General features: G+C 45.2%; 1 protein-coding gene across 1 annotated transcript in view; it reads left to right on the forward strand.

Moving 5' to 3' along the window:
* Positions 1–12494, forward strand: part of nek7 (NIMA-related kinase 7) — a 71162-nt gene extending 58668 nt beyond the window's left edge. Inside the window, exons 9-10 of the mRNA XM_027159713.2 lie at positions 7610–7723; positions 10212–12494. Of these exons, the coding sequence (XP_027015514.1) occupies positions 7610–7723; positions 10212–10322 (225 nt within the window). The 3' untranslated portion in view covers positions 10323–12494. The remainder of the gene's footprint in view (positions 1–7609; positions 7724–10211) is intronic.
* The last annotated feature ends 2054 nt before the right edge of the window (positions 12495–14548 follow it).

A 14548-nucleotide genomic window follows, 5' to 3' on the forward strand; every position in this document is an offset into this window, starting at 1 on the left:
GGACCAGACCCGGGTTCAGTACATCATGCCCTTTATTTCCTCCTGAACACGAACACTACAGTAACTTAGCACTAACTTTTAAAGACGGGAATCTGTGAAGGTTGCAGTTTCCAGTCTACTGACTAGACACCCGGTCGTGTCAGCGGCCCGGCATCAGCACACGGAAGCCAGAAGAGGAGAGCGTCCAGAGAATTAGGATGCTGAGCTCGTCTGCTATCGCCTCTTTAGTAACGTTGTGTGTTAGTGTGTCCTCCGTTAGTGCCGTGTTGCCGTGCAGAAAGAGGTGTAATGAGTGGTCGTGGCTGTGGAATAAACACGCCGAGAGAGTGCAGCGTGCGGCTCGAGATTACATGACAAATACACAAACACAAAAAAACACTTTTACACTTCAGCACTTTTAGATTGTAATAATTTGTCTAGTGTAATGACTCTGGAGTGAGTGTGTGTGTGTGTGAGAGAGAGAGAGAGAGAGAGAGTGTGTGTGTGTGTATAAAATTTATTTTTAATGCATTTTGATGTCTGCTTTAAAATTAAAGCCAGAGGAAGCAATAATTCTGTACACTGTGATGATAGTTACACCTTGTTGGGATGTTTTGTGTGTGTGTGTGTGTGGGGGGGGGGGTTGTTGAGTTGTGGTTTTATTCCACTACAGATCTTTGCATGGTCACTGATGCTCACTTTTCCCTGGTGGCAGAGGTGGTGTGTGTGTGTGTGTGTGTGTGTGTGTGTGTGTGTGTGTGTGTGTGTGTTCAGTTGCACGCATTTCTATGTGGGTGTGGTGCCTTTGTGGAAGGGGATTGTGGTGTGTGTGTGTGTGTGTGTGTGTGTGCCCGTGTGCAGTCAGACAGCAGGCCAGCGCAGTGTGTGTCGGACAGCTCTGGAATAACAATGAGGAGTGCCTCTGGGCTCCGGGGGGTCAGAGAGCAAGTCAATCATCTCACCCATCGAATCAAATTAGTCTGAAAAATTCAGGGGCCACGAGCGCAGGCTGAGCAGCTGTCAGGGCCACAAGCGGCCCGCCACTAATGAACCAGATGAATAGTGCAAAAACTCCAAAATAGAAAACAGGACAGTTGACATTTTTCATCTGTCAGCAGCAGAGGATGCATGAAAACACAGTGGTCCTTGTTTAACCCTTTGTTGGCTGCAGCTGCTCCTCCTGCTCTCCCTGACGTGAAAATGCATGCTCACTACTCCTGAGCATGTGCAGGCACACACACGGTGGGGCTGAGATCACATGTGGTGTCCTGCTCGCCATACACACACACACACGGCTGCTTCGGGCTGCCTGACTTGCGTGCTGCAGAATTGCTGCACACTGTAATTACCCTGAGGAACTTTTTTGCAAGAGCAGCAGCGTATCGAACAGAGCCAGATGTTGCAGTAAAACTCCACCGTTCTCTTACATACCCATAGCTGGAAACATCCGTCTGTGTGTGTGTGTGTGTGTGTGTGTGTGTGTTTGTGCGTCAGTGTGAGTGTGTGTGGGTGTGTGTGTGTGAGTGTGTGAGTGCGTGTGTGTGTGAGTGTGTGTGTGTGTGAGTGCGTCTGTGTGAGTGTGTGTGTGTGTGTGTGTGAGTGCATCTGTGTGAGTGTGTGTGTGAGAGTGTGTGTGTGTGTGTGAGTACGTCTGTGTGTGAGTGCGTCTGTGTGAGTGTGTGTGAGTGCGTCTGTGTGAGTGTGAGTGTGTCTGTAACAGGGGCGGTCATGTGTGCACTGTGTCAGTTAGAACAACTAATGCAGACTCACACTGTGTCACAGTAACACTGTGTGTGTGTGTGTGTGTGTGTGTGTGTGTGTGTGTGTGTGTGTGTGTGTGTGTGTGTGTGTCTTTGTCTTTGTGTGTGTCTTTGTGTGTGTGTGTGTGTGTGATCACAACACTTCTGCACTCTATTAGTGTTTGCGTGACGACCAGTGATAAAGTGTTAGGAAAGGCAAAGGCCCATTCCTCCTCTCCTCCTTCTCTCCTTTTCCTCTCCTTTCCTCTCCTCCTTCTCTCTCTCCTCTCCTCTTTCTCTCTCCTCTCCTCTCCTTTCCTCTCCTCCTTCTCTCTCCTCTCCTCTTTCTCTCTCCTCTCCTCTTTCTCTCTCCTCTCCTCTCCTTTCCTCTCCTCTTTCTCTCTCTCTGTCTCCTCTCCTTTCCTCTCCTCTTTCTCTCTCCTCTCCTCTCCTCCTTCTATCTCCTCTCCACACTTCTTCTCTCCTCCTTCTCTCCTCTCCTCTTTCTCTCCTCTTTTCCTCTCCTCTCCTCTCCTCCCCTCTCCCTCTCCCCTCCCTGTGTGTGTGTGTAAAGGTTTCTGATACACTACAGCCTTGACTTTGGAACATTTAATGAACTAAAACCATTTCCAGAACATTCGGTTTCTTCATTAGACACAAAGACATAATGCCATAAACACAGTTATTTAAGAGGAGACTTGTGTCCTCTGTCCGCTGTGTGTCAGTGTGTGCTTGTGAGTCATGTGATTCTTAGGCAAGGCCTATGCAGGATTTTCAGGTTAAATGACTCTTCCTTAGTACCACAGATAGGGACATAATCTCAAACCTCGTATATATTTCATGCAAAATGTTTGAATAATGGCGTTTAGGTGAAACGGCGCTTTTGTATTTAACTGATACATTGCACATAAAATTATAGGGTTGTGTCCCGTTCTGGCCTTTTATTGTGTTGTGTGGCTTCCTACATGTAGCCCAGGTTGTGTGTACATATGTTTGTCCCCTCATGTCCATTCCAGCGATCTGTTTCTCATGACTTTATTGCATGTGAAGATGTCTGTGCAAGTCTCAGCCTGTTCTGATGACTCTACATCACTTGGACCTTCTTTAAACAAACAAAACAAGGCTGTGAGCTCATGGCTTTTATTATCCACAGGTGTTCTGTGGTGAGCTCTCAAAGCCGGCACCGCCGCGATCGGGTTCTATCGCAGATCACTCGCTCTTCTGTTTGCTGTGATGTGTTTGTTATTCTGTTTGTGATTTAATTTTCAAATCTTGAGGTGATTCGACATCAGGACAAGGTCACTGTTGCACTTTAGCTACAGACTACAGATTAAAACCTGCCTCGGTTAAAGGTAAAGATTAAGCTGTTTTAGTCGTGTCGGCGTTCTGCTCTCAGTGGAAGCTTCAGTCGTATGTGTACTGTTGCGTAGATGCCAATAAATATGTAGACTTCTCTAGAAAAGTAACCATTAGCATGAAACGCACTGTTTGTTCTCAATAAAGATGTCAGGAACACATGAAAATGCACCATGGAAGTCGAGATGAATTTAAATCCTGGCGATATCACATCCATCTATCCTGGAGCCAAGAAACAGAGTTGTAGTTCAGTCTGGGTGGGAGGTGCTGTTCAGCTCACGCCCCTGTCACTCAGAGCGATACTAACCAATCACAGGGGTTTGTGAGCCCTTGTATGCAGAAGAGGACAGACAGCACAGAGAGCCTTAGACTGCTGCAGCATTTTGAAAAGATATGGAGGTTGGGTTCAAGTGACTCAGAGGAACCACAAGCCAATCCCATAATCCTCAGTGATGGGGAGAGTTAAGTAGTGGGTAGGAATGAGATCCCATTTCCATTTAGAGAAAAATATAATACAGCAACCCAAATGGTGTCCCTGTGAGAACATCTCAGTATCACCTTACGGTCTCGTGGTCTTTATTCATTCCGACGACGGCACGAAAACGAGAACATGTCGCGACTGGAGGAGAAATGAACCGACGACTGGGTGAGGGTCTGTCATTGCCGCTGTCTTTACGGGATCACGGTAAAGCTTCTAACGTCACACGTTCACCAGGCTGCGTCTCAGCTGAGGGACATCTTCATCTTGGCTTTCAGATGCGCTGCGCAACAATCGAATAGAGCTAAGATCATCAGAGAGAAAGTGGAAGAAATCACAACTTGATGCAGATCTTGATTTTTACCGAACACTTCTTGTCAAGTTCTCCTCAGATGAGACTTCCTTCTACAAGGAAAAGCTTGAAGCTTCTTCACATGACCCTCGGAAATTCCACAACATCATCTCTTCTCTGCTCAACCCCCCGGCTCCACCTTCTTCATCCTCCCTGACTGCAGAAGACTTTGCTTCTTTCTACCAGGAGAAGATTGAGGAAATCTGCCGGACCTTCACTTCAGCCCCGACTGCACTTACATCACAGAGTATGCATTCCCCTACACCTTCGTTGTCACATTTCTCAACTGTGGCAGCAGAAGAGATTTTACAACTCATCCAGTCCTGCAATCCTACCACCTGCCCATTTGATCCACTCCCTACCACTATGCTCCAGACCATCTCGCAAGACTTTTTGCCCTTCATTTCCACTATCGTCAATAGATCCATAGCATCTGGTCAGGTAGCAACTACTTTCAAGAGAGCAAGGGTTATTCCCATCCTAAAGAAACCTGCTCTGGATCCATCAGACATCAGTAACTACAGACCGGTATCACTTCTCTGCATTGTCTATAATCAACTGTCTGTCTGTCTCTCACAGAACAACCTCCAAGATCCCAACAAGTCTGGCTTTAAAGCAGCTCACTCTACAGAGACTGCCCTTTTGGATGTCTCTGAGAAACTACATGCTGCTAGATCAGCCAAACTGTCATCCGTCCTTATCCTACTTGACCTTTCAGCAGCGTTTGATACGGTCAACCACAAGACTCTCTTATCCACCCTCAAGAGTCTTGGGATTTGCGGATCAGCTTGGGGATGGTTTGCTTCCTACCTGGAAGGAGGCTCATATCAGGTAACATGGAGGGGAGTGACATCTGCTCCACGCAGACTCTCCACTGGCGTCCCACAGGGCTCAGTACTTGGTCCTCTTCTTTTCTCCCTGTATACTCACTCTCTTGGTGAAGTTATTTCATCACATGGGTTCTCTTACCACTGATATGCTGATGATACACAACTTATCTTCTCTTTCCCACCCTCAGATGCCACAGCCTCTGACCGGATCTCAGCATGTCTGGCAGAAATTTCATCATGGATGACTGCTCATCAGTTAAAGCTCAATCATAGCAAAACTGAACTGCTGTTCATCCCAGGTGATTCATCCCCAGGTCATGATCTTGCTATATCCTTGCACAACGATCTGATCTCCCCTTCAGCCACAGCTTGCAACCTTGGGGTAACCATGGACAATCAACTGTCCTTTACCTCTCATGTTGCTAATGTGACTCGCTCATGTCGGTTTCTTCTCTACAACATTAGAAGGATTCGGCCATTTTTTCCACACAGGCTGCTCAGGTACTTGTTCAGTCTCTTGTCATTTCTAGACTGGATTACTGCAATGCACTGCTGGCAGGTCTACCTATGAACGCAATCCGTCCTCTGCAAATGATCCAAAAGGCAGCTGCCCGGCTTTTTTTCAACCTGCCAAAGTTCTCGCATACCACCCCGCTGCTGCGATCCCTCCACTGGCTTCCGGTAGCTGCACGCATCCGATTCAAAACACTGATGCTGGCCTACAAAGCCAAAAATGGACCAGCTCCCTCTTACCTCAAAGCCCTCATCATTCCTCGCACTGCACCCCGCAACCTCCGATCTACCAGCACTGCTCGACTGGTTCCACCATCTCTCAGGGTAAGAGGCAAGTATACTACAAGACTCTTCTCTGTTCTGGCACCAAGGTGGTGGAATGAACTTCCCCTAGAGGTCCGGACAGCTGAGTCACTGGCTATTTTCAAGCGGTGGCTGAAGACCTACTTATTCAGGAAACACTTCAACTAGCACTTCTTTCCTTATCTTTTGCATTAAAAAAAAAAACCTTTGACACTTTTTCATTGTAACTTTGAACAAATGTTTTAAACTCATGGTATCTTAAGTATGTAACCTAGTGAACCAGCATTAATGTATTCAATGTTAGAGATTTAAGCACTTATGTACGTCACTCTGGATAAGGGCGTCTGCCAAATGCTGTAAATGTAAATGTAAATCTTTATTCAGCCAGGTCTGTTATTTACTACAGCAGAACTCCAGCCAGTGTGTCAGCTTCTGCTTGATGAAGACTGAGTGGCTGTGTTTCTATTGTGCGCGTGAGAAAGAAGAGAAAGATGGTGAGGGCGTGTGCCTGAGAACGCTCTATGACAAAACCACAGCCGCTGTCTTAAACCTCATTGTAACTCCTGAAGCCACACCCGGCTTCTGCTCTAGACGACGTTCCAGTTCTGCAGCGTAGCTTACAAAGTCCTGCAGCGCTGCATAACCTCCATTAAAAGGAACATAAAATATTAAGGCTGCTGCAGACTAGATTTTATAATGTCACCACTTTTCTATTAAAGATCGTTGATCATTGATTGTTCAGCTGCTTTAACCGTTAGAGCTACAAACAGAATGATCCGACTTCTTCAGATCACGTACACAGTATAATGGAATAGAAGAGCAAAATAAAACTGTTTGGTCAAATTTGACCGTAGCTTTGCATCAGAACACACACACACACACACACACACACACACACACACACGTCTCTGATTTTATTGGGTTGCTAAGGGAATGGCAGTGTTGATAAATGACGGAGACTGTGGGAGAGAGAAACGTCTGGAAACGTTCGTGTTTGCAGTCGCATCCTGGCTCAGACGCGGTGGATCTGTTCGACTTCGTTAGTCAATCATTGTGTGTGTGATTAATTGTTTGGAGTTATTATGTTTTATCTTTTATACATAGACACACTTTGGTTTGTATTAAAAGGTAAAATATCCATAAATGGGAACGATAAAGGAATAATAAAGGACTGGTCGGGTTCCAAAAATCCTATTTATTTGTATATGTTAATTAGCCATGCCCCAAAGCTAATTAACATGGATTCAAATATTAACGAGCTTAACATTCGAAAGGCGAGGAGAGAAAGAGGAGAGGAGGGGAGGAGAGACAGAGGAGAGAAAGAAGAGAGGAGAGAAAGTGAAGAGGATAGAATAGAGAGGATGAGAGAAGGAGGAGAGAAAGAGGAGGAGGAGAGAAGGAGGAGAGGACAGGAGAGAAGGAGGAGGGAGAGAGCAAGAGGAGAAGAGGACAGGAGAGAAAGAAGAGAGGAGAGAAGGGGGAGAGAAGAGGACAGGAGAGAAAGAGGAGAGGAGAGACAGAGGAGAGAAAGTGAAGAGGATAGGAGAGAGAGGAGAGAAAGAGGATTGGAGAGAAGGAGGAGAGAGAGAGGAGAGAAAGAGGAGAAGAGGACAGGAGAGAGAGAAGGGAGAGGAGAGAAAGAGGAGAAGAGGACAGGAGAGAAAGAGGAGGAGAGGAGAGGAGAGGATGTGTAAAGCAACATGAAACTGGAATTTGAACCATAACTTGTACATGTGGAGTTTAATGTTAACATTAGCTGCTTATCGAGGCTAAAGAAAACGATGCCATGGAGATATTTTAGTTGTATATTTTGTAACAGCGGCTTGTGTTTGTATTTTTGTATTTTAGCTTTTATTTTGTTAATAGTTTCTCACAGTGTGTGGAATTAGACCGTCAGTGTCTGTGTGTCATCATATGACGTATGACCGGGTCAGCGATCGAAGGAGGTAGAAGGATGGAGTGAAGACGGAGTGAAGATGTAGTGAAGACGGAGCTAGAAGCCTGACCTCTGCTCACTCTGCTGATGAAACCTAACAGTTTCTCCTTCTCTCCCTCTCAGATGGCGGCTCTTCAGAGTCCGTTCTACGGGGACAAGATGAACCTGTACTCGCTGTGTAAAAAGATCGAGCAGTGTGACTACCCTCCTCTCCCGTCTGATCACTACTCAGAAGAGGTGAGAGCTTTCAGATCTGTCAAATCTACATGACATTACTTACATGCCACCATAAAGCCGTGGAGAAAAGCACAAACAAATCAGTATTTAAATTCATTTATAATAATCCACATACAGAAATAATAATATTAATGATATTATCTTATATGATTTATCAATATTAATTAATTAATTAATTAATTAATTAATTAAGCACAGCTTTTGCCTTGGGCCTTTTTATTATTTCTGTAGGTCAAACCATACCGGAGTTTTTTTTTTTTTTTTTCTTTTGAAGTGGTCCGTTTCTCACAGTTATTTAAAATATTTATTTTTGTAAATATATATTTTTATAAATATTTGCAGCTGAAGACATAAAATAAGCATTTAAGCCCAGATTATTATTTAAAATAAATTAATTAGTCGACTTAAAGTCTTTGATTGATTATGAAGAGCGATGTGTGTATTTTGAGGTGTAAACACAGGTGAGTGTCCCTATGCGGAGCATCAGGCCCCCCGGGGGCCTCGGCAGCAGACCGACAGCTTTCACGTGCGGCATGAAGACGTCTCGCTTAGATAAGAACAGTATAGTTTTTTTTCTTGCTGAGGTCACGTGGACTTAAACACACCTCAAAATAAATCTCATTATGTAGAAAGAGGAGAGCAATGTGTGTCCAGCAGTCTGTAGGTGTTACTGTGTCCAGCGGTCTGTAGGTGTTACTGTGTCCAGCGGTCTGTAAGTGTTACTGTGTCCAGCAGTCTGTAGGTGTTACTGTGTCCAGCGGTCTGTAGGTGTTACTGTGTCCAGCGGTCTGTAGGTGTTACTGTCTCACAGTCAGACGAGTGAGAGTGTAGTTCATTGCTTGCACTATTTGGGGTTTTACTAAATGACCTCTGACCTTGTTTTGTGGAAGTGCTGGATTAGTGGAGTCTAAGCCCTGGAGTGTAAGCTCTTTAGTCTCAGCTCCGGGGTCTAAGCTCTAGGGTCTCAGCTCTGGGGTCTAAGCTCTGGGGTCTAAGCTCTAGGGTCTCAGCTCTGGGGTCTAAGCTCTAGGGTCTCAGCTCTGGGGTCTAAGCTCTAGGGTCTCCGCTCTGGAGTCTCAGCTCTAGGGTCTCAGCTCTGGGGTCTAAGCTCTAGGGTCCCAGCTCTGGGGTCTAAGCTCTAGGGTCTCAGCTCTGGGGTCTAAGCTCTGGGGTCTAAGCTCTAGGGTCTCAGCTCTGGAGTCTCAGCTCTGGGGCCTAAGCTCTAGGGTCTCCGCTCTGGAGTCTCAGCTCTGGGGTCTAAGCTCTAGGGTCTCAGCTCTGGAGTCTCAGCTCTGTGGTCTAAGCTCTAGGGTCTCAGCTCTGGAGTCTCAGCTCTGGGGTCTAAGCTCTAGGGTCTCAGCTCTGGGGTCTAAGCTCTAGGGTCTCAGCTCTGGGGTCTAAGCTCTAGGGTCTCAGCTCTGGGGTCTAAGCTCTAGGGTCTCAGCTCTGGAGTCTCAGCTCTGGGGTCTAAGCTCTAGGGTCTCAGCTCTGGGGTCTAAGCTCTAGGGTCTCAGCTCTGGGGTCTAAGCTCTAGGGTCTCAGCTCTGGAGTCTTTCTCTCTGAGTTTATTTCCAGCCCAGCTGATGAAGCATCACCCTGATTATTCACTGTATGTTTCTAAACCTCCACCCACCATCATCAGCACCATTAGCTCAGTTCAGCATTCTCCATTCAGCAGATCAGTTTCAGTACTGCTGAGACGGCATCCACCCAAACCCGTGGTCCCCCCCCCCCCGAACCTAAAACAATGCGCCCTGCAGCACAGACAGAAGGCCCGCATCCATCTCTGTCTGCGTTTAAACAATGCTCCTGAAGGCGAACGGCAAAAAACTGTCAGTCGCTCGTCTTTGGTGTGTCATTTACCATCTCCTGACAGACAACCCCTTTCCCTCATCAGAAAATCTGTGACTTTGTTTTTTTTTAAACAAGGTATATGAATATTTTACATATCTGCATCCAGATTTGCTCCCCACTCCCCAAGCCACCCTTTTTTTTTTTTTCTTTTTTTTTTTCTTTCCCTCCCTCCACTAATTCAGCGCCGGGTCGGATTTGCATTTCACATGCCGTGCTGATTAGGAGACAGCGGCAGCCGCAGCAGCCAGGCCTGCGCTAGAAAGAGCCGGTTGCCATGGTGATTAGGTATTTGGGGAGAGGGGTATTTTTTTTTCCCTTTCTTTTTCTTCTTTTAATGATGCTGTTGTCGGGGCTGAGGTCGTTCTCTGTCTCTCAGTAGCACGGGAGTGTGAATTTTGGGGACTTGAGCATGTGAGGCAGCGAGGATGTAGAAAGCTTTAGCCTTATTTCAGCTCTGTTTCTCGGCTCCTAGAGGAAATTCGACTTCTGACTCGGACGAGGCGGATTTCTCTCAGGGAATAAAAACTGTTTGTTACAGACGAGCAGTCGTGGTGTGTTTCTATATTGTCTTATTTTACGCTTCACCCGTTCTCTTATATATTATTTCTTTTCTCTCTCTTTTTTTTCCACGCAGCTGCGAAAGCTGGTAGATATGTGCATCAATCCGGATCCGGAGAAGCGGCCTGACATCACCTACGTGTACGGAATCGCCAAGCACATGCACGGTCTGACTCTGGCCAACTGAATCTATCCATCCATCCATCCATCCTCCTTCTGCTTCTCCCACTTCTGGATGATGTTCGCCAGCCAAAAAAAAAAAAAAAAAAATCTTCTGTGGCTCATTGGTTCATGTTACAGTCATACGATTGCTTCATTACTGCGAGAAGCTTTAATCCAAACATGTGCAGGGTGACTTTAACATCATTATCAACTATTAATTCTACTTCTGTGTGTAACGCTGAAGCCGGGTCACAGTAAGCGTAATTAATACACACACACACACACACACACACACACACACACACACACACACACACACACACACACACACTTTGATGCACGACTTCAAACCAAAGATCAGATATGAGTATAAAATGTAGTGCATAAACCTTAAAAATGCACAAAACGGTTCTAAACGTTTTTTTTTTTTTTAATCCGTATTTGTCTCGCACACAAAGGAATACTGAAGCCTAAAGTGTCTCACTGTTCTGTGTATATTTTTTTTTTTTTCTTTTTTTTTTTTGGGATAGTGGTACAGATGCTGCAACACCCCTGATTGTTGAATGTAATGGCTTTTTTTTTTTTTTTTTTTTCTATCTGAAACGAAACCAAGCGTCTCATGACACTCCTTCAGAAACCCTACAAAAAGACTGAAAGTCTCTCTTGGTTTATATAAAAATAATCTCATGTTCACCTGAAAACTCGTCCCTGATTCAGTGGCTTAAATTGTGTTTTGTAGTTCTATTAAAAGAGAATGAAGTCACGGTGTACATGTTGCAGGTCGCATGCGCTTTCTGACTAATCCAGTGCCTTCAGCCTTAAAGAAACAAGGGAACAAACCAGGTGTGAGTTTGTCGTAGATATTCTCCTTCACAGACGTCTGTCTGCCTCAATCACCGGATACCTTTTATTACTTTAATTAAAAAGAAAAGAATTAAGCCTTTTTATATCATTTTTGAATGAAACAGCTGTCTCGCTGAAGCTGGCGTCAGGAGTGTGGAATTCTTCTGATGCCATTATGGACCAGGACTGATGAAGGAACATGAATTAAAAGTCTTCACGTTGATGATCATACGGCTGAACGCACTTTGCGTCTCTTCGGCTAAGACGTATGACAGACACTGTGTTGCCGGCGTGAACCTCGACGCAATCAATTGCGCTACGTGCCTTTTCTCACCTACACCAAACCCCAGCCGTGGTCAGTCTGCTTGGCCTGCAGTACCTGATCAGATGAAATCTCTTTTCAGCCTAATTAGTTTACTGTTGAGGTGTTTTAGGTTTGTTGGGGTTCCTTTATAAGCTCATATGTTCATATAATATATGCTGAGCTCTAGGAGGTTTATTCACAGATCAGTCCATTTGCACGTCTCTCCATCTTACACACAGCAAGTTATTCCATTTCACCGATGTCCCATTTGTCCACCCAGACACGTGTCTTACGACCTTCTCGCCTTCTCCACCCTCGTCCGAGTTTCTTTACCTTTCTAACAGCTTTTGTGTTCTGAACCCTTAGCATCTACAGAACGATTGATTTGCCGTGATAGTATCCGTGTAAAATGTTTTAAAAGAGTAGTCATTTTAAGTGTTTACTTTTTCTTTGTTATTATTTAGCTATAATCGGTTTATTCCTCTTTTTTTTTTCTTCCTTATCATGTTAACACAATAACAGTTGCCTCCTGTTGCCTCTTAGAAGCATATTTATCTTGCTATAAAACTCCGAGACAGAGTGAGGTTCAGGGTGAAGCGTCGTCTCACAGAAGAGCTGAGGCGTGTATGTATGTACTGCGTTTATTGGCAGCGCTTAACGGTGACGTGTTTACATATGAAGCCTTTGCAAAACTTGACAGAGAGTGTGTGCTGCGGACGATAAAGCGCCGGGGCATGTTCACTAGCGCATGGGGTCGTGGGTAATCTACAGTATATACAGGCAAAGTACACCATTGAAAGGAGAAGGTCCAGTCTGCTCGCTGGGGACCGGACGTCACACCGTTGTCCGGCGCTGCTGAACGTGTCTCGGTGCGTCACTCTCTCTGCTTTCACCCAAAACCTTTTTTGGGGGTGGGGGGAGGGGCAAGGGGCAGAAAACCCGCCTGTTTATTTATTTATCATCATTGTTGTTTTGATGTTCTTGATGTCTAACTCAAGATTACTTCTTTTCATGTTAACTGAAAGCGAAATAAAACAGAACTTCTTTTAACGCACGATAGCTGGTGGATTATTTAGCGTGAATCTGATCCGGTGTGTGTGTGTGTGTGTGTGTGTGTGTGTGTGTGTGTGTGTGTGTGTGTGTGTGTGTGTGTGTGTGTGTGTGTGTGAAGCTGAAGTCGTGTAAGGTGGTCACACCTTCTCCTGGAAAAGAAAGGTGATGTATTGCTCACACATCTCACCTCAGCATGCTGCTCTGGCGTTCATTCCCCCATTCCACTGTGTTTATTTGGATCCTTTTGACAAGCGCCTCCTGCTAGCCCCAGAGCGTTATCCTGGGTTCGCCGTAGCGTTGCCACACCCGTGGGAGTTCGTTTAGATCATTTCCCCTTTGGCCTGACGGAGGCGTGGCACCCCAGATCTCTCATTTTAATGAATTCCACAGGGAGTACAGTTCAATTTCATCAAGGGAAATTGCTCCCCTGGAACGGGGTAGGAACCGAAAACAAACAAATCTAAGTGGAGGAATTGATCTGGTGCTGGTTTGGGGCTGTGGCAGGTTCTTTACTTCCTCCTAACACACTGAACATGAATATGGGCTGTACACTGAGGGAGTTTGGCAGAGTTTCAGCAGACATATTGTACATTATTGAGATGTTTTCAGGTCCCTGATAGACTCGGACGAGTTCCACACACCCATCTAGTGGTAAGAAGTGAAGGTGCACGGGTTTGTTCACATGAACCTAAAAGTGCTCAGACATGATTAGTGTCATTTCAGCACGGCTAATCTGCTAACTGAACACTGTTCTGAACATGTTACATAATGGCATTTCCGTGATCCGGGATGTGTTTTATGATGTAAAGGTTTACTGACAAAAATCAACCACTCGTGAAAATAATTTAACATCACATAAAGTTTTTAAATTGAACATAAAATCGGTCTTCAAACAAATGTTAAGTGTGCGATGATCGTGTCCTGAGGAGTGTTTAGTGCGTACACACCGTCACCATACAGGTTTGTGTTTAACACTAAACTACTGAACTGAAGTGCTGACAGAAGTTTAGAGATCTGTGCTGAACATGCTGAGCTCAGACTCGTACTTCTCTCTCACACCAGGAATCTATTCTGTGTTCGTATCTGCCAGAGTCACAGGTTTGTTTTCTTTATAAACTCCCTTCAGTTCTGGCAGAGGAATCAGCTGCTGTCGTACCATCGTGTCAGGCATCATGTCAAGCTGTTTTGTTGGAAAGTTTGTCACTTTATTGACGTGGGCATCGGTCCACGCTGACAAACCCGAGGTTAGGAGCAGTGAGGGCAGAAGAGACGCTGTATAAGAAGAAGAACTGAAGAATATGGTGCATCTTCAAGGATGTGGGATGTGGTAGCCTAGTGGTTAAGGTGTTGGGCTATCAATCGGAAGGTTGTGAGTTTGATTCCTACGTCCACCAAGCAAGGCCCTTAACCCTCAATTGCTCAGATGTATAAAAGCAAGATAAAATGTAAGTCGCTCTGGATAAGGGCATCTGATAAATGCTGTACATGTAAATCTTCTTTCTGTCTGCTCCCAGTATATAGAGGGATGGAGTAAATACAGCTAGTTTTTCACTAGCATTGTTCTCTTGTGTCTAGTGAAGGTGTGATAAAAAGTGTGTAGACTTGGAACAGCTGGTAGCACGCTTGGCAAAAAAAAAACTTTACATTCACACTTCTCTTTATATTTATCTAATCTCTCTAAAGCACTATTCAGACGGGACTAGTTTTACGTGGGGACGTGGAGTAATGCGATTTTACCTCAGGACGTCTGTAATTTTAATTGGCCAATTCGCACGGGACAAGACATGTCAGTTAAACTAGCAGAAGTGGGAGGGGTAACTCACTTTATGCACCACAGTAACCTCCTAGTCGTCATGTGTGTATGACGTTGCTTCCTGTGTCAAGCGCCTCCATGCTTGCAAAACGCGCCAAAAACTACTTTTAAACAGGAAATGACGGAATTTTACCGTACATATTTACAGCGGGTCTATTCGGACGGGATTACTATTACCTGGGGTAATTTTTCCAGACCTTTTTACAGAAGGTAAAAGTCGCCGTAATCTTTACTGACA

Source organism: Tachysurus fulvidraco, chromosome 2 (assembly GCF_022655615.1).
Source record: "Tachysurus fulvidraco isolate hzauxx_2018 chromosome 2, HZAU_PFXX_2.0, whole genome shotgun sequence".
NCBI classification, from domain to species: domain Eukaryota; kingdom Metazoa; phylum Chordata; class Actinopteri; order Siluriformes; family Bagridae; genus Tachysurus; species Tachysurus fulvidraco.